The following is a 13,238-nucleotide window of genomic DNA, read 5'->3' on the forward strand; positions in this document are numbered from 1 at the left end:
TCAGGAATTTTGACTCTATTCAATAGAATATACTGAACTAGAAAGGACAGACACTCAGAATTTTCTATGACTTAGATAGAATAATCTAAAAAATTGCACTACCTCCCTAAAAAGGAGGACAGGAAAGAGATGGGAGGAGGGAGGGGATTGAATGGGACAAATCTCATTACACTAAGAGGTACAAAAATCCTATGGTAATAGAGGGGAAGAAGGGAGCAGAGGCGAAACACCTGAATCTTCTTCTCATAAGACTTGGCTTAAAGTCAACCTACACATACTCAGTTAACTTATAAAACATCTAACCTTTCAAGTATTAAAAGGGGAAAAGGGGAGGGGGGGACGGAGAAAGGGAAGGAGAGTGGGGGAAATAACAAAAGGAAGGGAGGGAAAAAGGGAAAGGGGAAAGAATGGGGAGGGTGTGATATAGGAGGACAAACACACTGAAGGGGGTGGTATTCAAAAACAAAATACTGGGGAATATGGATAAAAGGGGGAGGGAAAGGGGGAAAAATACAAACAGAGGGAAGATAACACAGAGGGCAATAAAGAATTAGTAATCATAACCTTGAATGTGAATGGGATGAACTCTCCCTTAAAACGTAAACAGATAGCAGAGTGGAATAAAAACCAGAATCCTACAATATGCTGCTTACAAGAAACTTATTTAAAGCAGAGAGTTACATATATAGAGTACAGGTAAAAGGTTGGAGCAAAATATGTTTTGCTTCAGCTGAAGTGAAAAAAAGCAGGGGTAGCAATCCTTATCTCAGACAAAGCAGCAGCAAAAATAGATAGCTTTAAAAGAGATAAGGAAGGAAACTTTATCCTCCTAAAAGGTACCATAGACAATAAAGTCATTTCAATATTGAATATATATGCACCCAGTAGGACAGCACCCAAATTCTTATAGGAGAAGCTGAAAGAATTGCAGGAAGACATAGGCAGCAAAACTCTATTAGTGGGAGACCTCAACCTCCCACTATCAGATCTAGATAAATCAAATCATAAAACAAACAAGAAAGAAATTAGGGAGGTAAATAGATTGTTAGAAAAATTAGATATGGTAGACTTATGGAGGAAACTGAATGGGGATAGAAAGGAATATACCTTTTTCTCTGCAGTACATGGAACTTATACAAAAATTGACCATGTACTAGGACACAAAAACCTAATGATCAACTACAGAAAGGCAGAAATAGTTAATACATCTTTCTCAGATCACAATGCAATAAAAGTCATATGCAATACTGGGCCAAGGAGATATAGACCCAGAACAAATTGGAAACTGAATAACGTCATTTTAAAAAATGAGTGGACCAAAAAACAAATTATAGAAAGAATTAACCATTTTATCCTAGATAATTATAATAATGAAACAACATACCAAAACCTATGGGATTCATTCAAAGCAACTCTCAGGGGATATATTATAGCTCTAAATGCTTATATGAGTAAATTGGAGAAAGAGGAAATCAATGAACTAAACATGCAACTAAAAATATTAGAGAAAGAACAAATCAAAAATCCCCAATTAAGTACCAAATTAGAAATTCTAAAAATTAAAGGAGAAATTAATAAAATTGAAAGCAAAAAATCTATTGAATTAATAAATAAAACCAAAAGTTGGTATTATGAAAAAACCAATAAAATTGATAAACCCCTGGTCAATTTGATTAAAAAAAAGAAAGAAGAAAACCAAATTGCTAGTATCATAAATGAAAAAGGTGAACTCACCACCAATGAGGAGGAAATTAAAGTAATAATTCGAAATTATTTTGCCCAACTCTATGCCAATAAATTTGATAATCTAAGTGAAATGGATGAATATTTACAAAAATATCAGTTGCCCAGGTTAAATGAAGAAGAGATTAAATACCTGAACAACCCTATCTCAGAAAAAGAAATTCAACAAGCCATTACTGAACTCCCTAAAATAAATCTCCAGGGCCTGATGGATTCACAAGGTAATTCTACCAAACATTTAAGGAACAATTGGTTCCAATCCTATATAAAATCTTTGGAAAAATAGGGAAAGATGGAACTCTGCCTAACTCTTTCTATGAAACCAATATGGTACTGTTACCTAAACCAGGAAGAGTTAAAACAGAGAAAGAAAATTATAGACCTATCTCCCTCATGAATATAGATGCAAAAATCCTAAATAAAATCTTAGCAAAACAATTACAACAAGTCATCACTAGGATAATACATTATGATCAAGTGGGATTTATTCCAGGAATGCAGGGTTGGTTCAATATTAGGAAAATTATAAGTATACTTAATTATATCAACAACAAAGCTATCAGAAATCATATGATCATATCAATAGATGCTTAAAAAGCTTTTGGCAAAATACAGCATCCATTCCTATTAAAAACACTAGAGAGTGTAGGAATAAATGAATTGTTCCTTAAAATAATTAGCAGTATCTATCTGAAACCATCAACAAGCATTATATTCAATGGGGAGAGTCTAGAGGCATTCCCAATAAGATCAGGGGTGAAACAAGGGTGCCCATTATCACCACTACTATTCAATATTGTATTAGAAATGTTAGCATCAGCAATTAGAGAAGAAAAATAAATTAAAGGAATTAGAATTGGGAAGGAAGAGACAAAACTCTCACTCTTTGCAGATGACATGATGGTCTACTTAGAGAATCCTAAGAAATCATCTAAAAAACTACTGGAAACAATTAGCAATTTTAGCAAAGTTGTGGGTTATAAAATAAACCCTCATAAATCCTCAACTTTTCTATATATGTCTAGCAAGAAACAGCAGGAAGAGCTAGAAAGAGAAATCCCATTCAAAGTAACCTCAGACAATATAAAATATTTGGGAGTCTATTTACCCAGACAGACTCAGAATCTTTTTGAAAACAATTATAAAACACTTCTCACACAAATTAAATCAGATTTAAATAACTGGGCAAATATCAACTGCTCATGGATAGGTAGAGCTAATATAATAAAAATGACAGTTCTACCAAAACTAAACTATCTGTTTAGTGCCCTACCAATCAAAATCCAAAAAAATTACTTTAATGAGTTAGAAAAAATTGTAAGTAAATTCATATGGAGAAATAAAAAGTCAAGAATTGCCAGGAGCTTAATGAAAAAAAATTGCAAACGAAGGTGGCTTAGCACTACCTGATCTAAAATTATATTATAAAGCATCAGTCATCAAAACTTTTTGGTATTGGCTAAGAAATAGAGTGGTGGACCAGTGGAATAGACTAGGTGTAAAAGCAGGAAAGGATTATAGTAACCTGCTCTTTGATAAACCCAAAGAGTCAGGCCATTGGGATAAAAACTCCCTCTTTGATAAAAACTGCTGGGATAATTGGAAGTTAGTATGGAAGAAACTTAGATTAGACCAACACCTCATACCCTGTACCAAGATAAGATCCAAATGGTTACAGGACATAGACATAAAAAACAATACTATAAGCAAATTAGAAGATCAAGGACTAGTCTACCTGTCAGATCTATGGAAAGGGGAAGAGTTTATGACTAAGGAAGAGTTGGAGAAAATCACTAAAAACCAATTAGATGATTTCGATTACATTAAATTAAAAAGCTTTTGCACAGATAAAACCAATGTAATCAAGATCAAAAGAAAAGTAGTAAATTGGGAAACAATCTTTACAACTAATGATTCTGACAAAGGACTCATTTCTAAAATATACAGAGAACTGAGTCATATTTTTAAAACAAAAAGCCATTCCCCAATTGACAAATGGTAAAAGGATATGCAAAGGCAATTTACAGATGAAGAGATCAAAGCCATCCATAGCCATATGAAAAAATGCTCTAAATGATTAATTATTAGAGAAATGCAAATTAAAGCTTCTCTGAGGTACCACCTCACACCTCTCAGATTGGCCAGTATGATCAGGAAGGATAATGATCATTGTGGGAAGGGATGTGGGAAATCTGGGACACTATTATACTGTTGGTGGAGCTGTGAACTCATCCAACCCTTCTGGAGAGCTATTTGGAACTATGCCCAAAGGGCAACAAAAATGTGCATACCCTTTGACCCAGCAATACCACTACTGGGTCTATACCCTGAAGAGATGATGAAAAAGGGTAAAAACATTACTTGTACAAAAATATTTATAGCAGCCCTGTTTGTGGTAGCAAAGAGTTGGAAATCCAGTAAATGTTCTTCAATTGGGGAATGGCTTAGCAAACTGTGGTATATGTATGTCATGGAACACTATTGTTCTATTAGAAACCAGGAGGGACGGGATTTCAGGGTAACCTGGAGGGATTTGCATGAACTGATGCTCAGTGAGATGAGCAGAACCAGAAAAACACTGTGCACCCTAACAGCAACATGGGAGTGATGTTCAACCTTGAAGGACTTGCTCATTCCATCAGTGTAGCAATTGGGAACAATTTTGGGCTGTCTGCAAAGGAGAGTACCATCTGTATCCAGATAAGGAGCTGTAGAGTTTGAACAAAGTACAAGGACTATTCCCTTTAATTTGGAAAAAAAACCCCAGATATCTTATTGTCTGATCTTGTTACCTCTGAGAATTCTGTTATCTTTAAGGATATGATTTCTCTCTCATCACAGCCAATTTGGATCAAGGTACAACATGGAAACAAAGTAAAGACTGACAGATTGCTATCTGTGGGGTGGGGGTGGGGGGGAGGGAAGGAAGATTGGGAGAAAATTGTAAAACTCAAATAATATCTTTAATAAAAATTTAAAAAAATCACAACTAATAATCAGGTTTCAGGACCAATGGGAGTTAGGCTATTGAGTTGGTTCAGGTCTCCTCATGATCCCATTTTGGGGTTTTCTTGGCAAAGATAAATTAAATATATTATCACTCTATTATCTTATGTGATTGCCTTCTCTAGCTCACTTTACAGATAAGGAAACTGAGGCAAATAGGGCTAAGTGACTTGTTCTAAGTCATAACTAGAATCTGAGGCTAGATTTGAACTAAGAAAGTTGAGTCTTCTTGATGCCAGGTCTGGCATCCTATTTGCTGTGCCACCAAATGCCACAAATGGAAGTCAGAGTTGAGTTCAATGAAGAGAATGAGCCACAGTCTGGGAGAGCAACCTACTGGACCCACATCAGTAATGAGCCAACCCATTTGAGCAAGGGATTAATTAATCATTGGCCATGCCATGCTGACATATCAGCAAGTCAAGATATTTATTAAGTATTACTAATAACAGGCATTGTGCACACTGAGAAATAACAAATATAAGCAAAAAGTGCCTAAGGAACTTACATTCTAATGAAAGAAGACAATACATAATAGGCAGCTTAAAAGATTGGAGAAATTTATATCCACATGGGGCTTATAAGACAAAGTTTAGACAGTTAAGAATAGAGTTGGGGGGTGGCTAGGTGGTACAGTGGATAGAGCACCAGCCTTGGAGTCAGGAATACCTGGGTTCAAATCTGATCTCAGACACTTAATATTTACCTAGCTGTGTGGCCTTGGGCAAGCCACTTAACCCCATTGCCTTGAAAAAAAAAATCTAAAAGAAAAGAATAGAGTTGGGAAAAGAGGAGGGGATGGCTGTGTTGGGTACTTCTAGGAGGAATTCACCAATAAGAGGATGATGAGAGGGCAGAGAGATCTTCTAAGATAATAAGGCAGCTAAAGAATGAGGGTGAAATCCAAAGAGACAGAAGATGAGCTGGAAGAATGAAGAAGGGGAAATGCTTGGACACTCTTTATCATAAGGGAGAAGCAAACTTGGTGAGGATCCTATGAAGGTAGAAAGGAGCTGCTGAGTCAGGATGTTGCCCCAACTTTAGGTTGGGATCAATGTATTGTTGCAACTATTTTAAGGTCCCTAAGGACCAAATGTAGAGGAGAAAATGTGCCTCCAGTTTGTAGGGTGTGATTGTATTTCTAACCAGTTATACCTCCTCAGGAAAATTCCTTTATCAAAACTAGTTGATGTTAATTAATATCCAGATGCTAGCTGCTTTAGAAAGTTATTGGTAAGTAAATGTTAATTTATTGCAATAGTCTTCTTTGCAGCTTTTAACTTGCTGGGCATTTCATAGCCCAACTATTGATATTATCAAAAATATCATGAGGATAACTGCCATTAATTTTTCAGCCTGCAGACCAGGCTGTTCCAAGTATCTCTTTAATGGTTCTAGAGAGTTCTCTTGCCAAGGATTAATGCCTCATCTGGCAAACAATGTTGATAATCTCATCAAAAATTATATTTCCACTTGGTTAATATTTTTCTTCTTTCTATCCCTAGGAGTTTTCATTAGAGCTTTGATGATCCAAGGCTGAAGCAGAAGACACAATCTTAATCTGGGCCAGTCTGTTCTGAATCATAAGTTTCACTGTGATCCTTAGCCATGCCAATCACTAGTTGCCTTGACAATGTCTTCACCAGTCTTTTTGGGATACAAACTCAGTGGACTAATTTTTAAGGTCAGACATGATGTGGCATCAACTTCACAACCAGTATACCGTAAAAGCATGACTTAATTTCATTAAGGTAAAATTTGAGTAGCCTAGATGTTGCAGGGTGGCTACAAGTATTGGTTTAACCAAGCTTTGGGATTACCAAAGGAAGTAGCACATTTACCATCATGAGCTGAAAGCCAAAAACATGTTGTATAAATTTTGCTAAATTTTTTCCCTTTTTCTTACTTGTAATCCTCTTCTCAATTTTATTCCTAAATGTCTTTGGGATGACTTAGATTAGTATAGATATTTTTTGACAAGATTTCTTTATGGAAAGGCAAGAATCATTGAGTCAATTAGTCACCTCCACCCTACCACTATGCCCCACTTAAAGTGACTAATAAGCATACTCTAGCCCTGATACTTTTATCAGATGAAAATATCTTTATTCAATCAATTAATAAATCAATCAAATCAATCAAAGTTCTCAATAAAAAGAATCATATCCTCTAGAAACAAGTCTGAGAGAGGTCAGTGAGAGTGGAAGCTGGAAGAGTATTCTTAGGACTTGTGCTACATTTGGACTGGTTTTACTTGCCATTGATTTTCTCTGCATTATTTGGGCAATGCTATTTAGAATCATCTATCATTCTTTTTAAGACTTTGTAGGCAAGTTTATACCATTAACCTAGCATTGTCTTTGGCATCCATTGGGAACAAACATCTATTAAATTCCTACTGTATGTTTTATACTTTAAAAGTATTATCTCATTTGATTTATCAAATGTTTTCTGACTATTTCTGGACTCTTTTGATCTCTGTGTAGTATCTTACACTGACTTAATTTCTGAATGAAAGGATTATAGTTGATGTTGATATCATATACCTTTACATCTCTGTTAAAAATTACATGGATGCAACATAAATATAAAGGTATATATAAAATTAACATAGTTCTTAAAAATAAAGTAAAATAAATAAGAGAGCTTATGATTTTATGTATACTTCAGATTTTTTATTTATTCATTGAATTTCTTTTGTTGATACCAAATTTATAATTTAAATTATTTTGAATAAAAAAGGGATAAGAAGATGTATTTCTTATTGATTCAATATATTGGAAAAGGTAAACCTGTGAGTTAGAAACCATAATTATATATATATATATATCTGAGTGGTATAGTGGAAAGACCTACATGAATTCTAGTGAAATACTAACCAGATTTCCTCAGAATATAACTTACTGCTAAGGAATGGCCTGGGCACTGGGAGGAAGAAAAACCAATGATTAGAATTAGTATGAAAACACTAAATGAACCTTCCAGTTACCTGTTTGTTCCAAGTCAGTGTGTTTCTATGGTTGGTGAATAAGAAAGAAAGTCAATTTCATTTATCATTCTATTCAGGAATTGTGGAGAAGGTAAGAAGGACTGGGGAACGAACAGACAAAAAACATTTCTGAGAGAGCATAATTCTTGAATGTATTGGTTAGGGCCTTTTTTTTTAAAACATTAGACCTACTCAAGAGTTAGGGCCTCAGCTTCTCAGGGGGATTGTTCTGGGGTTCTTAGAAGTTGTTAGACTTTTTTAAGCTTTCTGTGGTGATATTCTTTGTCAGAGAGAATTGGATTATTCAAAGTCTATGGTTTGTTAAGGCAGTTAACTGGTCCAATCCTTTCATTTTTAAATTTTTTTTTAAAGTTTTTATTTATTTAAGGCAATGGGATTAAGTGGCTCACTGAAAGTCACAAACCTAGGCAATTATTAAGTGTCTGAGGCCAGATATGAACTCAGGTCCTCCTGACTCCAGGGCCAGTTCTCTGTCCACTGTGCTATATAGCTGCCCCCTACTCCTTTAATTTTTACAGATGAAGGAATTGAGGTCCAAAGAGATGAAATGATTTGCCCAAAGACACAGGGGTAATAAGAGTTAGAAATGGAATTTCTATCTAGGTCTCTCTAATTCTAAACCCTGCTGATTGTACTATACTTTTTTTTTTTAGTTTTTGCAAGGTAATAGGGGTTAAGTGGCTTGCCCAAGGCCACACAGTTAGGTAATTATTAAGTGTCTGAGGCCAGATTTGAACTCAGGTACTCCTGACTCCAGAGCCGGTGTTCTATCCACTGTGCCACCTAGCTGCCCCGATTGTACCATATTTTAATTCACCTGAGCATTAGGAAACTATTTTCAGGGCCAAGAAAATGTTTTTATCAGTTCAACACAATGGAAAAGGTCAGCCTGTGAGGTAGAGAACATAGTGAGATGTCACTTAGTATAGTGGAAAGACCTACATTAGACTGTTCGCTCCTTGAGGGCAGGAACTAACTTTTGTCTTTTTTTGAATCTTCAGCCCTTAGAATGGTTGTTGTTATTGTTGAGTCATATCAGTCATGAGCAACACTTTAAGACCCCATTTAGAGTTTTCTTGGCAAAGACACCGGAATGGTTTGCCAGTTCTCCAGCTTCTTCTATAGGTGAGGATATGAAGCAAACAGGGCTAAGTGACTTACCCTGGTTCTCTCTTTCTCTCTCTCTTTTTTTTGGTTTTTGCAAGGCAATGGGGTTAAGTGACTTGCCCAAGGCCACACAGCTAGATAATTATTAAGTGTCTGAGGCTGGATTTGAACTCAGGTACTCCTGACTCCAGGGCTGGTGCTCTATCCACTGTGCCCCCTAGCTGCCCTTGCCCAGGTTCTCACAGCTAGTATCTGAGGCTGAATTTGAACTCAGGAAAATGAACCTTCCTGACTTCAGGCCCAGTACTCTATTCACTATACCACCAAGCTACCTTGGCACATACTTAATAAATATTTATTGATTGAAAGCTAAGAAACCTGTTTTCTAGTTATAAATCTGCCACTAATTAGCTATGAGATTTTGGGAACCTTTTAAACATAGTTTCCTCATTTATAAAAAAGAAATAATGGACCCAAATAATCTTTAAGATTTATAACTTAAAGTTTGACTAATCTATGGTTTTCTGAGTTCTTAATGAAATCATCCTCAAATACTTATTTATGTTGTGTTGAAAATATTCTTATCTCTACATGGGGTCTCTGTGACTTTCTAACTTTTTAAGCTGGAAAGGAATATTTTACCCTGTACTTTAAGGCAGTGTCTCCCCTTGCCCCTAAGAAAAATAGATAGGCTCTATTTTCTTTCCTTTGCAAGCAATATAGGCTTTTGGTTTCCCAAGATGGTAGCCCCTTCAAGAAGGGACATGGTGAAAGTAAGTGACATATAGCTAATGGATTTATTTTAATGTCCATATCAAGGTCCTGGGAGAGAGTATTTAAGTATTGGCTTTGTTCTCTCCTCTAGGAAGTAGTAGCATCTTTCATTATTCAGGTGGCAATTGGGCTTAATGTTGATAAGTGACATGTCAAAATGGCCAAATTGTATGCATTTTTTTTCTCCAATTTGATAGTCAGGGCCAGGGATGGAAGGTATTTGACTTCTTAAAACTACTCTGGAAGAATCCTTGACTTTCTTTAAAGCTCATTTCAAGCATCTCTAGCTGCATGGGCTGCTTCTTCATTCTTCTTACCCCGACCAATCCTCAAGAATTATTTATAGTTAGGTTTTTTTGAAAGGCTGTGGGGTTAAGCGGCTTGCCCAAGGTCACACAGCTAGGTAATTATCAAGTGTCTGAGGCTGGATTTGAACTCAGGTTCTCTTGACTCCAGGGCCAGTGCTCTATCCACTGCACCATGTAGATGCCCCTCTTCTATTTAGTTGTTAATCTGTTGCCTATTATGCATATACATATATATACATATATATCCTCCGTTAGGATGGAAGCTTCTAGAAAGTAAACATTCTTTCCATTTTGTCTGTGATCCTAGGGTTCAGCACAGTGCCTGAGACATATAAAATCAGTAATAATGCTTGAGGATTGATTGTTAATTGCTTGATAAATATAAAAGACACTGGCTAGCCAGAATATTAAGAAATTGAGGCCTGGAGAAGGAAAGCATTATAAAAACAAGCCAGAGGTAGTCTTTGAAACCCGTTCTTCTTCCAGACTCCTACGATAATTTTTGTTTTCTGAGCCTGTTTTCTAGTGTGCCCCATGGCATTTGTGAGGACAACTCCCCTCCCTAAACCTTGGTTAATTCAACTACCAGAAGGAGAAGAAAAGAGACATCTCTTACCTCTGCACTTCCTGTAACTGTATAGGCATGATTATTCACTAGGCCCAAATTGTCTAAGTTGTTTGAAGCCTTTGAGAGAAAAAAGTAAGACAAAGGAGTTACTCTTAGAACTGATTTGGTATACAGTAACAAAAATAAGGACAATGTCTCAAAAGTCTTAGTGGAGTTTAAGCATTTGTATATTTGTTGGAAGAATAATTTTCTTTGATTAACAATAGAACTGAACAGAACTGTGCATATTCTTGGAACCTCTTTTTTAAATTAAAGGAAAATTTTAAAAAATATATACAAAATGATGATGATGATGATGATGATGATGATGATAATGATAAAGATGATACAATGGTGATTAGATATCCCTGTCTCTCCAAGCTGAAAATGCAGTGACAGGTTGAAATCCATTATTAATGAATACAAGAACTTCAACCTGCTTGTTTTCTGATTTGGACCATTCTGATGTAACCTGAGTGGTTTAGCCACTGTGGCTCAGAACAACTGTGTTTAAGAGATCTCTCATTTTCAGCCTTCATGGGAGCAGGGATTACAGGCATACATCACCACACCCAGCATAAATAAACATTATATAATGCAAATAGGTATAAAAGAGAAGCACAAAATGCTATGTTAGTCTAGAAAAGGGAGAGATAATCTCTGGACAAATGAGGGGTAGAGTAGGAAAGGCTTTGTGGAGGATGTGGCATCTGAGCTGTGCTTCAGGACATGGTGAGGATATAAACAGGGCCACCCAGATTCTAGTCTTACTAGTTACTATTGAAAGGGGTTAGAGGAAGGAAGAGAAAACTTTATAGAAACATGATATAGTGTGAGTAAAAGCAGAAGTAGGCAAGCATTAGACAAGATTCAATAAATCACAGAATTTCACAACACAGAGATAGTTCAGAGGGCATCTAATCCAACCCATACTGGGGGAAAAACCCACCACCACATCCTACCTAGTAAATGGTCATTCAATTTTCTCTTGCAGACTTCCAACCTGAGGGTATCCCATTACTTCTAATTTTTTGGGAGATTTTCCCCCTGACATTCAGCCTAAATTTATATCTTGCAAGTTCTGCCCATTGCATCTAGTTATGTGCTTTAGGATTAAACAGTTTGTATTTAATCCCTCTTCTTTTAAGTACTTTGAAAATAACTAATGTTCCTGCTGAGTTTGCTTCCTTCAAATTAAATATTGCCTCATTTCCTCATAGGATCATTGCATTTCAAGCATTGTCCTAGCCATTCTCAAAGTGTAATTGGGACTGTTGGATATTTCTAAGGATCAATGAGAGCAAAATTATTTTCATAATAATACTATGAAATTTAAAATTGTAATATGGTATAATCCATGTAAATGAAAACTCTTTGGTATGGTCCTCAATAATTTTTAAGAGTGTCAAGGGGTCCTCAGACCAAAAAGTTTAAGAACCAGTGATCTGAGAAAAATGCATGGACAACCTAAACTAATTCCCTACACAGAAATATTCTTAGGGTAGGTAAGAATAATTCATTCAGTTATTCTAACTTGATTGCAGTTTTCCCTGAAGAACATTTATGTCTCTTTCCTCAAATCTTATTCTCATAAAGCAATTATCTTATCTACTCAGAGTAAGTGACCTATGTAGACAATAGGTGCTGATTCTATCACTATAGATACTATAGATTAATAAATTGACAATCTAGTTTATCATTAAGAATCTTGTTGAATCTGATTAGCAAAAGTACTTCCCCACAGCTTGGTCTCTGGGGAACTGATGAAACTGAGTTTTTGAGTAAAAATTCTAGGTCCATTCTCTGAACTCCAGATGATCCCTCAAAGAGTAGTCCAGTCTGGCTGGAACTTAGAGGGCATAAGGAGAAGGAGTGGGAGATAAGGCTACAAATCTAGTGTGTGGCCAGAGAATAAAGGACTTTGAATGCCAAGGTAATATCTTTTATTTCATTTGATGGGTAGCCTTAATATGTTAAGAGCAATGCATTAATAAATTAGCTGCCAATACTGTGTAGTGGCAATGACTGAAGTGACAAACAACTATAACTATGGCACCAGTTAGAGGGTTGTCATCATTATTTTTTTGGACTGGATCTGAGATTGCCTTGGGGGAATCTGGTTAGTAGGATAATAGAACTAGGGCTGGAAAGAAGGTCCAAGGTCATCTAAGCCCACTGTCCCATTTTATAGATGAACAGTGTCCAGAGTTTTTAAAGTAGTTAAGGGGCAGAGGTCAGGTTTGAACTTAGGTTCTATGACTTAAAAAATCAGTATTCATTTCATTATGTCATACTATGAAGGTGTGAGGGAAAAATAAAAGCCTTTTACAGTCTAGTACTTTGATTTTTAGCAAGTCAGGTCAACAGAACTCAGTATAACAGTTGGATAATATGGCACAGCCTCAACTGGTACTCACGTGTGCAATCCCACATGTTATTAGTGAACCAGATTGCTCAGCCACTTTCAAATTGTGGAACAGATTGGGAGAGACTTCTTTAAGATTGATTTTTGTGACCATCCATCCTGTCAATTCCACCAGTGAGTCGGCCATGATGCCATAATGCAACTGGGAGTAGGAGCCATGGAATCTGTCAATGGGAAATCGGAATTAGCCTCATCAGGTACTCATAATTCAGAAAAGAAATTTAATGAATTGACTATTATTAACATTATTTCTCTGAG

General features: G+C 36.1%; 1 protein-coding gene across 1 annotated transcript in view; it reads right to left on the reverse strand.

The window, feature by feature from the left end:
- CAPN13 (calpain 13) overlaps window positions 1-13,238 on the reverse strand; it is a 117,359-nt gene that overhangs the window by 50,744 nt on the left and 53,377 nt on the right. Inside the window, exons 6-7 of the mRNA XM_074235031.1 lie at window positions 12,973-13,144; window positions 10,565-10,633 (exon numbers count right to left, since the gene is read on the reverse strand). Of these exons, the coding sequence (XP_074091132.1) occupies window positions 10,565-10,633; window positions 12,973-13,144 (241 nt within the window). The remainder of the gene's footprint in view (window positions 1-10,564; window positions 10,634-12,972; window positions 13,145-13,238) is intronic.

Source organism: Macrotis lagotis, chromosome 1 (genome assembly GCF_037893015.1).
Source record: "Macrotis lagotis isolate mMagLag1 chromosome 1, bilby.v1.9.chrom.fasta, whole genome shotgun sequence".
In the NCBI taxonomy this organism is placed as follows: domain Eukaryota; kingdom Metazoa; phylum Chordata; class Mammalia; order Peramelemorphia; family Peramelidae; genus Macrotis; species Macrotis lagotis.